The sequence below is a fragment of the Acomys russatus genome, chromosome 10 (assembly GCF_903995435.1).
Source record: "Acomys russatus chromosome 10, mAcoRus1.1, whole genome shotgun sequence".
NCBI classification, from domain to species: domain Eukaryota; kingdom Metazoa; phylum Chordata; class Mammalia; order Rodentia; family Muridae; genus Acomys; species Acomys russatus.
This window is the reverse complement of record NC_067146.1, coordinates 56,832,049-56,844,397: the sequence shown is the minus strand read 5'-3', so window position 1 is coordinate 56,844,397 and position 12,349 is coordinate 56,832,049. Positions and strand designations below refer to the sequence as shown.

Here is a 12,349-nt window from a genome sequence, read left to right as displayed (position 1 = left end):
ATTGCCCTGAAATGAAAAAGCCACATCTTAATGGAAACACCAGATAATTTATGAATTTTAGTGCCTGGGTTTCACAGGAATCAGAAACTCTCAGACACGTGTTTAGTTGAAACATGATTTTTAGCTAGGACCTCAGATTGGTTCCAACTTAGCTACAACTGAGATGGCAGTAGTGTATAAGTGTTGGCGTCTTGCTGTGGCCCTTCTGCTAAGGTAATGAGTCAACCTGCCAGAGGCCACTGTGTCATGTCAGCAATCTACCCATAAGACACAGTGGTGTTTTTAAGACATGTGTGAAACTTTCAAGAGATGTTTGCTTTCTTTTTCAAATGTTTTCTATTAGCTTTTTGTATATTATTTAGGGGGCAATTCCCTGTAGAGAAAAGATCCTCTTTAAATATAGGTTCAAGTGGTCCAAGATCTGAAGTCTCATTTATTAATCCATCCCTAACAGGTCTTTTCAGAGAACATCTGCACAGTGGCCACGACGGTTGTGTTGACCAAGGGACTGTTTTGGGAGAAGTCTACAGATGAGTGTTGCAGTTTTATCAGTCCTGTGTTATACCCAAATTTAACAAATGAACCTACTTAAGTGTTCTGTGGTGAAAGTGTAGTTCTTGGTCAGGAATGTGGCTCAGTGCTAGAGTGCTTGCCTACCATAGATGAGGTCCTGGGTTTGATCTCCAGCATTGCAACCTACACAGGTCTTTTCTGGTCACCCAGTCCCTTAGCAATGCTTCGTTCTCACACTTATCCTATTTTTTCTGCAGGACTTCATAAACTTCACTTGTCAGATACCTCAAGGGATTCAGAAACTACAAAGCCTTCTGCCAACGGGCATCAGAAAGTACTGTGAGACCTGGCTGCCTTGGTAGCATTCTGCAGCAAGTCCTAATGACTCCTGACTCACGACATTCCCCCCCCACACAGATCAGCTTGTGGTGGGGTCTGGGCCCACCTGCCAGCGCCACCTTCTCATAGGCACTGAGAACTTGGCATTGTTGATCTATTTCTCATTTGAATTTCCTTATTGACCTTATAGCTTTTTCTAGAAACTGAGGAAAAGCGGCATGTCTACAGCAGGGAGCTATCTGGATGAGAGGTGAAGATGTGTGAGGAAGCAGACGTGGACTTTCTTCTTGTGGGAATTTTGGGTGTGCAGGCAGAAGCCTGCCTGAGAGTCACCTGGTACCCCACACCATCTTCAGGAAGTCCTGGAAACTGCCATACTAGTAACAACTGCATTTTCTATTTCCTTAAAAACCAAAAGCAGAATTTGCAATTTATGGTACAGAATCTTCTTTAGAGTTTGAGCTAGTGGAAAATACTAGATTCTTTTAAAACCAGGGCCTTCGTGGGCTGCCCCAGGGACTATCTTTTTGTGGTAAGCTGCAGTAGGAAGCATATGTAATGGTAGATTTGGACAGGTTGTGTGCATATGCCTGATAATACTTTTCACAGTACAGTGCCAGGGTTGTATACACTTGTAATGTAGACTTTGCCATATAGGCCATATGTATATCTACTTTTTAAAACCATTTTTCAAAAACTGATTCACTACCTGTGCTTGTTTGCCTGTGGAACCCATAGACAGAGATTGCTTCTTCATGTACCACAGGCTTTGGTGGCTTTCATATATTTCATCTTAGGTCTCCACCCCAGGACAGCTACCAATGTCAAACCCAGGGCTTAAAGGTCAGGTTCTCCATGGAAAGGCAGGTGCAGTGCAATATGAGCTCATACTTACTCAGTTGTTTAGTTGTAATTGTTGGGATGGTTTCTCAACTCCTGAGTCTACTGATTAAAAAAATGAGCGCATGCGTTGTCCCTAGGTAGCACACGATTCACAGAAATATAGCGATATTCATATGCACTATATGGATGGAAAAACAAAAAAAAAAAAAAAAAAATGGAGTTTGTGTTCAGAAAAAAATAGTAAAGCGTTTTTTCTTAAATTGTTGGATTTACTTTCTTTCAGAGAAATATATAAAAGGTTGTATCTGACATTTTTTTTTTTAAACTTAGAAAACAAGAAAATGTAGCTGTATGTTTCAAGCCATGAGCACACTCTTTTACTTCCACCGTGGCATTCCCTGACACCCCAGGTTAGTTTTAAGGAAAAGGAGCATTGGCGCTGTGGCTCTGAGTGACTCCGTGCATACTGCCAGCGAGCACTAGTAGGGTCCTGAATGTGAGCTCCTGCATTAGCACAGTGCAAGTTGACTGCTTTCTAATTTCCCTCATCATTTTGCCTACATTAGCATTAATGCCAGGCTGGTTTTTATTGAAACTTTAAGTTTATCGTTTGAGCAGACCAAGTGAAGGAGACATCAGAGAGCAGTTTCCTACTGCAGTCACTTCCAGTGTACACCATTTGCCAGTACAACCAGACACACAGCTCCTGGTTAACCTGTAAGGTGTTTGAAAATTTCATACAATATTAAACTTTTCAATGTCTGTCTCAACTTTATTTTGTGTGTGTGTGTATGTGTGTGTGTGCGTATGTGTGTGTGTGTGTATGTGCGTATGTGTGTGCATGTGTGTGTGTGTGTGTGTGTGTGTGTGTGTGTGTGTGTTTTATGAGTAAAGATCTGAAGACAACTTTCAGGAGTCAGTTCTTTTCTTTCACCATGTGTATACTGGTAACTCCGCTACCTTTACCTGCTGAGCCATCTCACTGGCCAGTCCTAAACTTGCTCATTTGGAAGTTCTTAATTTGAAGATGGGAGCCAGGCTTAGGTGACCAAGCTTAGTCAGATATATGATGAATTTTAAAACACTGGCTAGAGATATTTGGATCTTAGGCCCTCCCTCTGTGGTTGTTCTACTGCATGGTTACCATCCTTTAAGGGTCACTGGTCCCTCTCCTGGAGAGAGGGACTGAGTCCAGGTGCAGTCACTGCAATGGGTATGTGCTGGAGGCTGGCTGAAGGAGAACTTTACAAGTGGACAGCAGCATGCTGAGGCTTCCCTTCTGAGTTCGCGAAGACAGGTACTCATGGGATTCTTGCATTGTAGTGATGTTTTACAGGGAATGCAGATAGCTCTGCCAACAGGTGTTCTCATCTCACTAGTCATAGTGCATTTCATTTGTAACTGGATGAGGCTGCACCAGTGACTGTTAATCCTTTTGTTCTCACACCTTGAATTTCCTCTTTAAAAGGGCATGAAGCTAAAGCAGGCGTGGTAGCGCACACCTTTAATCCCAGCACTTGGACGACAGAGGCAGGCGGATCTCTGTGAGTTTGAGGCCAGCCTGGTCTATAAAGCAAGTCCAGGACAGCCAAGGCTACACAGAGAAACCCTGTCTTAAAAACCAAACCAAAACAAAAAGGGCATGAAACTGGACATGGTAGTGTTTGCCTTAATCCTAGCACTCAAGAGGCAGGAGGATCCCTGTGAACTCAGATCAGCCTAGTTTACATAGGGATTCCAGGCAAGCCAGGGCTACATAGTGAACTTTCTCAAAAAACAAAACAAAACAAAATAAGGGCATGAAGGTTGAGGGTGGAGTGGCTGGAGAGATGGCTCAGTGGTTAAGAGCACTGGTTGCTCTTCCAGAGGACCCAAGATTTGGTTCCCAGCATCCACATGGAGGCTCACAGCCATCCGTGACTCTAGTCCCAGAGGATCTCAATGACATCTTTTTCAGGCCTCCATGGGCACTGCAGGCACATGTTGCAGGAAATCACTCCTACACATAAAAATAATTAATACAATTTAAACAAAAAGGGTACAAGGCACTTTAGTTATAGATCTTGATGAGGGGATATAACAAATGTTGTAGATTGTAACATTGATTTTCTAGCATATGTTTTAGATATCTATCAGTCATTATCTATATCTGTCTGTCTGTCTGTCTGTCTGTCTGTCGTAAAATAAGGTCTGGCCTAAATATGAGAAGCTGGTGAAGTTGTCCGGTCCTTCAGTCATACATCTCTGGGACTGACTGGTGAATCAGAATGATGCCTGTTGGGTGTGCTTCTCACAGCCTCTGCGCTGAAGCTTGTACTCCTGGTGGCAGCAGTGATTGTTGCCACCTCTGTTCTGGCCAGGTGCAGTAGATGATCCCTGTGGTCAGTAGCACAAATTCCCATCGGTTTCAGTCTATGTTTGAATTGTTATAGGATCTTTAAATATATGAACATATGCGGTGTTGATTTTAAACTGTAAGTAACTGGCATGATACTTTTCAAATGTCTAGCTACATTGGTAAATTTTTGTTACATATTTTCAAATTTTCTGTTAGTCTTGTTTCTATGAGGTACTTAAAATTCTTAGAAATTAAAGTTCAGTACTTAGTTTATAAGCCCTCGCACCTATAAACATATATTTAGTCTTCAGTGATAGCATCAACAGTCAGGAGTACTGCCTGGCTGCCTCTCTGTTCGTTATAGCATGCCGATTCTCCTGATGGCTGTTAGAGGAGGAGCTAGATGCTCTCTTGCTTTCCCTTGTGGATCAGTGATACATTTCTTTGTAACCCAAAAGTCATATTAACAGTTGAAAACAATGCATCTTATGTTATTTACTGATTCAATCTCATTAGACGTGTTTCCCATTTCTTCCATAGAGGAACTGAACTTCAATCCAAAGTTCTACAGAATGTAAGTGCTGTTCACACTGGCTCATTTGCTGGCAGTGTGCACAGTCTGTGAACACCAGTGGCTTCACACTTCAGCCCACAGTAAGAAAGGAATGTCCTCTGTAAGTGGTCTACATACATACCAAAACACATACAAGAATTTAACAAAACAGTGACATTTTTTCCCTTATGAACCATGCTAGAATTTTCTAATGTTTATATACATATAAACATTATATATTATACATTACACATATACACATATACATATATATATATAAAATACAAGGCACAAACTAATCTATTTCCTGGCCTATTAGTACAAAATGGGAAGTAAATTTCTACTTGAAAAACAGCTGGGTAAACTTGTTCTCTAAGGTTTTCTGAGTGTTGTCTTTTCCTGTTGTGAAAAGTCCTGCTGCAAACATGACACCATGGAACCAAGGACATAAACTCCTACAGCATTTTTTCTTTTTTCTTTTTTTTTTCTTTCCTTCTTTCCTTTTTTTTGTGGTCTGTTTGGTCATCTGTGATTATATTGGGACCCAGTAGTATACCCAGAAACTTAAAAGGACACAAGCCATGTTGCTGAGACCCCTATTTGTCCCCATAGCTTAAGTGTTTGCCGAGTCCGACCTCTCCTCTATCACAGGCTTGCACTGGGTCATGCTACAAGGTAGGTTATTTTGTCTTATATTTCTTATTGTGAACTCACACGAGAGACTGTGAAGTGAGGCAGGAGCATGGGGACAGAAAGTGAATGTTCGAACCTTCCTGATACATGGACAGCTCTGAACCCCATCAAACAGGAAATGCACACCTCCATTTCTTGTCTTTGGAATGCAGCCAAAAAAACTAAAGGTGTTTGAGGTTGCCCCATTCTTGAGTAAAGAAGTAGGTTAGTCTAAGTCATCCAGATTCCAATGACTCCCATTGGCTTGTTCAGAGTCCTTAGACAGCAGATAAACCTTGGTGGCATCACTCCTGTATGTTGATGGAGCTTGGGATTGAGAGCAGCCACCTTAGTTTGCCTGTCTGTGGACATTGTCCATGCTGAACCCCCTCTGTTCTTTAAGTAAGCCAACGCTTAATGCAGTTCAGTAAGCAGATGTCAGTAAGATGCTGTGGGTCTAAGAGGAGACCAGTTTTATGGCTGTAACCTGCAAGGCCTTAGGGCTTGAAAATAACAGCAGTGGCTACATTTGAGTGCTGCCCTTGCCATACACTGCCTGAAGCCCTTGCTTACTCTTGAAGCTCCTAGGAAGTCCAGCTCCGGCTCCACTGCCGAGGACAGAACTCAGTAGCTAGAGCCTGAGAAGTTGATATGAGCCCTGCACAGGAGTTCCCCAGGGCCAGACACTGAGCGTTGTGTAGGAATGGAAGGTAGTAAAAACCTATAATGTGTTCTTAAACCATCACCTCTGTCTTGAGTGGTAAGAATAACAAATAGAGGGCCATGTAACATTGTAGTTTAACAATGATATGGCTGTCTCATGTACATTGAAAGGAAGAAAAGAGCCCTACAAAGCCTAAGGCTGGACTCCACCTCAGCTTATCATAGGCTTCTAGAGCTCTCTCTACTCTGAGGGCAAAAGCTCAGAACAGCTGCTGTTGGCTCACATGGACCACTTCTGGACCCAAGTGCCCTGAGAATGTGCTGCTTTGGTGGTGTCTTAGTTTATGAGCTAGTGAGCAGTGCACCTAGGGATGGTTCAGGCAGGCCCTGTGAAACAGCAACCATAAAAATGTATAAGTGTGTAAGAATTCATGTCTCTACCATGTGGGGAAAGAGGAGGACTTTCTAATTGCCTACAATCCAGAGCATGCAAGCCTCCTAAGTATGGTTAAAGTAAACATGGGAGTGGGCAGAGAGAAGCAGGGTTTGTCTTACAAGAATGCTGAAATATCTGCTAAGCTACAGCAGAGAGCAGTTCATTACAGTAAAGACTGCTCTGAGGAAGAGGCCACAGTGAGGGGGACAGCGCCTTCTGTGGCCTCTGAGCCTTCTTACTGGCATGAGGTATCCCAATCACTGCATTGGTTTCCATGTGACACCTGACTAAAGATACGATGGGATGGTAAAAGTTTGCACCGTCCTCTCAAAAGGCCACTTTTCCATAAGAAATGGACCTGTATTGTCTTGACTATTGCAAGATGGGTGAGACCCTGCTCTCAATGCTAGAATATTTACTACCATCAGAACCCCAATGAAGTTGATGTCTGATGTGTTCTTCAATCCAAGGACCTGTTGCCAACAAGTGGCATCCATTCCTGTGTCAGTACATCAGCAGAGGAGCTCACAGGGGACATTGACAGGTTCCAGGGAATGGCACTGCCACCTCAGCTTGTGCACGGCCTCCCTCCAACATCAGAGCACTCAGACTACTGCAATACTCGCTGCATCCCCATTAGACACAGAGACCTCTGCAGCTGAGTCTTCTGAATGGAAGAGTGGTTCTCTGACATGCAGCTTGTCTCTGCCACATGTTTAAAGTATTCTTCAAAGTAGCCTCCAAATGTTGAAACAGCATGTCTAATCATTAAGAAATTTTAGTATAATCTAATATATATGTAGCAATTCACAAATTACATATCTATGCATATCTTATAAACCAACAAAAGAGAACCATTTAAAAGGATAAAAAATTAGAAAAGTGAGTTTTAAATACTTCTTACACTGTGTAGGGGGCAGTTCTGAACCCTGGCATGTACCTTTGCTTGCTATCTGTTTCTCACACAGGCTGGGATACTGTTTCATATGGGCACTGCCTCCCAGCAGTCTTCAACATGCTCTTCTCCCAAAGAAAGCAGATTCCCTGGTGTGGGCTGAGGCAAAGGAGACTTAAATGCCTGGGATAAAAGGAGCCAGGGAGTTTGAAGGGTCTATGGGCTGGATACCCCAGCCTTGATTGCCATATATTGCTAACACTGTTGAATGGGTCTTTATCTGTTCCGGTGGCCAGGGGCCGTCTGAGCTGTGCACACCAATCTTAGCACCATCATCACTCTCTGTATCCAACCTGGAGTTTGAAGTGTTGCCAAGAAACAAAAACAAAAACAAAAAACAACTATATCTGTGCTGATACGCACACACATTTTTCTCTTTCGTGTTCTTAGTTTTTAAGTAATATAGTGCAGCAACTATTCACAGAGCACTCATCTCTTCCTAGACATTGTAATTCACAGGTGATCTCAAAGTATACTGAGAGATGTAGTTGGTTATAAGCAAATGCTGCGCTGTTTCATATCAGGGACTAGAGCATTTGTGAGGTCTGGCATTAGAGTGTGACACCGACACCAAAGAATTCTGTGGCTTCAGGGATTTTTCAGTTGTTTCATATATGGACAACAGGAATCTGCAACACCATCATTAACATTTAATTCACCTTGTTTTGATGTTGAATACACTGTTTTTTTTTTTTTCAGTTTACATGTTAAAAGTACTTAACTATAATATTAATCTACTACATAAAAAAAAAAGGAAGATTCTTATGCATTGAATAAGTGTGTCAGTTTCCTGGCTGTTGGCCAGACACTAGCTACATTTTAAGTAAAACTTTCTCATTTATTTCAAGTGACTAAACTCAGAAATACATAAGCTTCTTTTTATGTAATAAAGACTACAGTTAGGTAGGCCCTTATTTCTTCTACATTGTAAAAAAGAACAGACCGCAATGTAGTACTCAACCCAAAACTCACTCGGTTCATCCAAAATCAGGGTAGGCTTTTCAACCCTTTCTTGTTCTCACTTTAGATTTAACTTCCTGAACACGAATTCAGCACTCAAGAATTTTCTTTTGGTAGCTGGAGCGGCAGAGAGGACAGATGTGGAAAGGGACATTGTCTCCCAAAGAAAACTCCTCCAAGGCCAGAAGGCAGGCATGGTGGAACAGGTGTGCACAGGACAGGAGGACTGTCTCTCGGGGACGTTGATTGCTGGTCCCTACAGCTGCTTGTCGGCAGTCACCATGGAGGGAGAGTGGAGTCAGGCAGATGGAGCATTCATAGATCTCACGGTGAGCAGCCTGTAGCACAAAACAGACACGGATTTGTTAAAGGAAGACCCTCCCATTACACTCCACAGTTACTCAGACTTAGAGTAGGGACTATCACAAGACACATGGGCAGTACACTGAAAATCTTAAATAATCAAGATGTGAGATGTAGAGATTGTAATAGGATTGTAATAAAAATACTTTAGAACTGCTGAACATTAATAATAAACAGTGCCTCTTAATTAAAAGTGGAAAATTATGCCAAGTGTGGTGGTGCACGCCTTTAATCCCAGCACTCAGGAGGCAGAGGCAGGTGGATTTCTGTGAGTTGGAGGCCAGCCTTGCCTAGAGAGTGAGTTCCAGGACAGTGAGGGCTACAAAGAAACCTTGTCTTAAAACAGTGGGAAATTGCTAAGCATTTGGCTGTACTGTTGAAAGTTTTAAAACATTCCCAATTTTGTTTTAAGCCTTTTTTTTTCTTTTACCCCCAATTTACTATTTCAAGTTTCCCCTCCATCTTGGCTTTGAGTTACCACAGAGCCCTGTCCTTCCTGAGGCTGCTGCAGAGGCAGGAGGCGGGCAGGAAGCATTGGGCTTGCCCTTTGGGGTTTTCATTGTTCGCAGCACTCACCACTGCACTAGAGCCTTAACATTTCAAAACGAAGGACCCTGACGGTCATCACTGAGCTCATAGCAAAGGCCCAGGTGTCCCTGTCCATGCAGAACTCAGCAAGGCTCCTCCCTTACAGACCAGAGACTGCAGCAGGAAGGAAGCTGGTCTGAAGCCTACCTGCACTTGGATTTTCTCCCAGTCCTCCTCAGTGATCTCATGGCCACACCTTTCATCCAGCTGCTGAAGAATGCTGCGATTCACAGCCAAGCAGAGGTCGATTTCTGAGAAGAGCTCATCTACGTTGATGTTGTATGAGCACAGGATTCGCTGGCTGATCTCTGTGAACTGAGAACAGAGCCGCAGAGTGGAGCTTCTGGGACAGGGCAGTGGCTCCTGAAGAAGGGATGTGCCGTCCCTTCTCCAGAAGCTCTCAGGTCCTGCCCTCCTCTCTGAGCGCACACACAAGCTGCCTGTTTTCACTGTCCTCAGTTGTCTCTTTTTGTCACCTTTAGGGGACTTGCCACTCTTCATCATTGAGAGCCCGGTTCACTGCTGCTTAGACACAAGTCCTTATTTCTGTAAGAAGTTGCCCATGTCACGGGAGACTATTAAATAAGTGTTTATACATTTCTCTTGCTAATATATATCTTGTTGGTCTAACTCACAGGATTCCAGCTTAAGAGTTTCGGGGATACTTTAGGAGATACCTTTTCCTCTGTTATAGTTAGCAAGGATGCATCTGGGACTAAGGCTGACAGGAGGGAGGAACTAGAATCTTGCTGAGGACTTAACACAGCACAGTGTAATTCTTGGCACTGCTTCCAGGCATGTGAGAACTAGAGCTAGCTCTAGGCATGGCTCACAGCCATCTTCCTGTGAATCTGTGGCTGCAGATTGTTGACGACCTTATTGCAAGCAAAGGAGAAGATCAAGCAAAGGGGGGACATTCTGGTTTTTGTTTTCATCAAGCTCTAGGGTCACAATTCGAAACGCTTCTTGCCTAATGACTTTACAAATCTTCCTCCAGACGCAGATAATCAAGATGGATAACTAAGATCCTTCACTGCAGAACAGAGCCTTGGAACTTAGGTTACACTCTACACTGGTAGTGTCAGTACAGAGGCAGCATATGCCACCTCAGTATCAACCTTAAATAAGTCTCTAGTGTTCCTCTAAACCCAGTTCTTCTATAAAGCTACACACACAACCAATTTAGGAAAGCAATTGGTCTTAGGACAAACAGCTTGGGCATTAGGTGCTGAATGGCTGTGGCAGGGCCTGCACTCATCTCCTAATGGCATGAATAGGAGCTGCTGGATCTATAGGGCTCCAACACTTTGAATACACACTGGTGTGAACTAGTGTACACACACTTAGGAATGTGGAGTATGATGCAGCATTCTATAGGTTCCTGGGCAAGTCCCCTGCCAGCTTTACCTACTGCCATTAAATACACATCAGTTAAGAAGCAGTTCTTGACCCATCTGTGTGCCATCTCTTATTCTCTGAGTTAAAGGCTTGACACTGTGTCTGCCCTTCCGTCAAGATGCTGCCGCCATATTTCAAAAGTCTTATGAGTACTATATTACTTAGTAGATAACTTTTAAACCTTAGTGGGATTTGTATTAAGATAGTAAGAAGGCATGTTGGTGCACACCTATAATCCTAGCATTCAGAGGACTTGAGGCAAGGGATTAAAGTTTGAGGCTAACCTGAGGCACATGAGACCCTGTCTCAAAGTGATTGTTGTTGTTGTTAGTGTCTTGCTTACAAAGTTGTATAGGTTTTAGGTGTTCTTCCCCAACTCATTTTTCTGTTAAGTTTTCATGACATTTTTAGTACACCATTTATTAAAAACATACATTATTGGTCCAGTACTTAAAGGTCATAGTAGTTGTGGTTTTAGTTACTTAAAACATAATTGTAGGGAATTCTTCACAATTACCTCTGGACAGAAGTTCAAATGTAAACAGATGACTGACTAGATGGTACTACTTCACACAGCATCATATTATAACTAATATGCTTAGAAAATCAAATTTTACAGTATTCATGGAGGCTGGGCCTGATAGGCACAAAAGCACTCTCCGACCATACATGACTTTGCGTTTTACAGATACCTTCATAATTAGCTAGATCAGCTAACCTAGCCCTGTTTGTTCTTAGCAAGTGGGTCTCTTCAACCAGTGGTGCCTTCCTGGGCCCATCTGTTCTAGATAGGAAGAGAAACTGTGACCAAGTTCTTCAGAGCAGGTACTCACTTGTGACACCCAGTCTTTATCTGCTGTCTAGTTTAAGATAGAAAGAGAGGGGCTCTGACGAGGATGAGTGTCCACCTTAGTTGTGAGGCCCTAGAATCTGGTCACCATGGCTCTGCATCACTAGCTTCTAGTACTGTGCACTGTGTTAGTGCCACCTTGAGTTTTTAGGAACAATTACACTGGCAGGGATGCTCAGGTGGGTAGTAGTAGTGCAGTCACAGAGGGTCTGCAGGGTCCAGAAGCCAGCCTCTCAGATGGGCTGGGAAAGAGAATCATTCCCTGGATTTCAATTAGGTAATAAAGACTGGATTTCTCTGAGCAAGAGGAAAAACATCTGCTGTTGAGGAATCATATGAGAAAAGGCTGGGAGAAAATGAGTCTATCTAGTCACTGCAAAGCAACACATGACATACAATTACCTAAGCTTCCTGCCATGATATAGTTGCTTTGAGGATTTTCTGAATGACCTAAGAGTTAGTTATACTATGCCACTGTGTGACAGAAAGGCAGTTGGAGCTATATGTGCAATGCTAAAATTTCTAGTAATCACTTTGAAAGTCTTCTAAATTTATTTTTCTCACCTAATATGTCCAAAACACCATCTCACCATTTTCATTTGACTACAATGGGGTATTTTACATGCTGTTCCCCAACTCAGGTCTGACCTGTCTTGTTCCCAGGACTCAAGGCTAAGTGGCATTAGTGTGGACATTAGAGCACAAGTCCTGGGAGTCAGTTCTCTCCTCCCATGTAGGTCCTGGGGGTTGAACTCCAATCATCAGGCTCCACAGCAAATGCCTTTACCTGCAAAGCCATCTCACTGTGCCCATGTGAAAAACAAAACAAACTTCTGTTCTCCACCAAAAATTTCTATGTTTAGCTTTTCTTTTAGTCA

At 42.9% G+C, this 12,349-nt stretch overlaps 2 protein-coding genes across 2 annotated transcripts in view; one reads left to right on the top strand and one right to left on the bottom strand.

Annotated features, from left to right (window-relative positions):
• The window catches only part of Lmbr1 (limb development membrane protein 1), a 110,872-nt gene extending 109,949 nt beyond the window's left edge, over positions 1-923 (top strand). Inside the window, 1 exon segment of the mRNA XM_051152225.1 lies at positions 771-923. Within this exon segment, the coding sequence (XP_051008182.1) occupies positions 771-856 (86 nt within the window). The 3' untranslated portion in view covers positions 857-923.
• Positions 924-8,308: 7,385 nt separating this feature from the next.
• Rnf32 (ring finger protein 32) overlaps positions 8,309-12,349 on the bottom strand; it is a 31,952-nt gene continuing 27,911 nt past the window's right edge. The window contains exons 7-8 of the mRNA XM_051152224.1: positions 9,371-9,538; positions 8,309-8,610 (exon numbers count right to left, since the gene is read on the bottom strand). Of these exons, the coding sequence (XP_051008181.1) occupies positions 8,362-8,610; positions 9,371-9,538 (417 nt within the window). The 3' untranslated portion in view covers positions 8,309-8,361. The remainder of the gene's footprint in view (positions 8,611-9,370; positions 9,539-12,349) is intronic.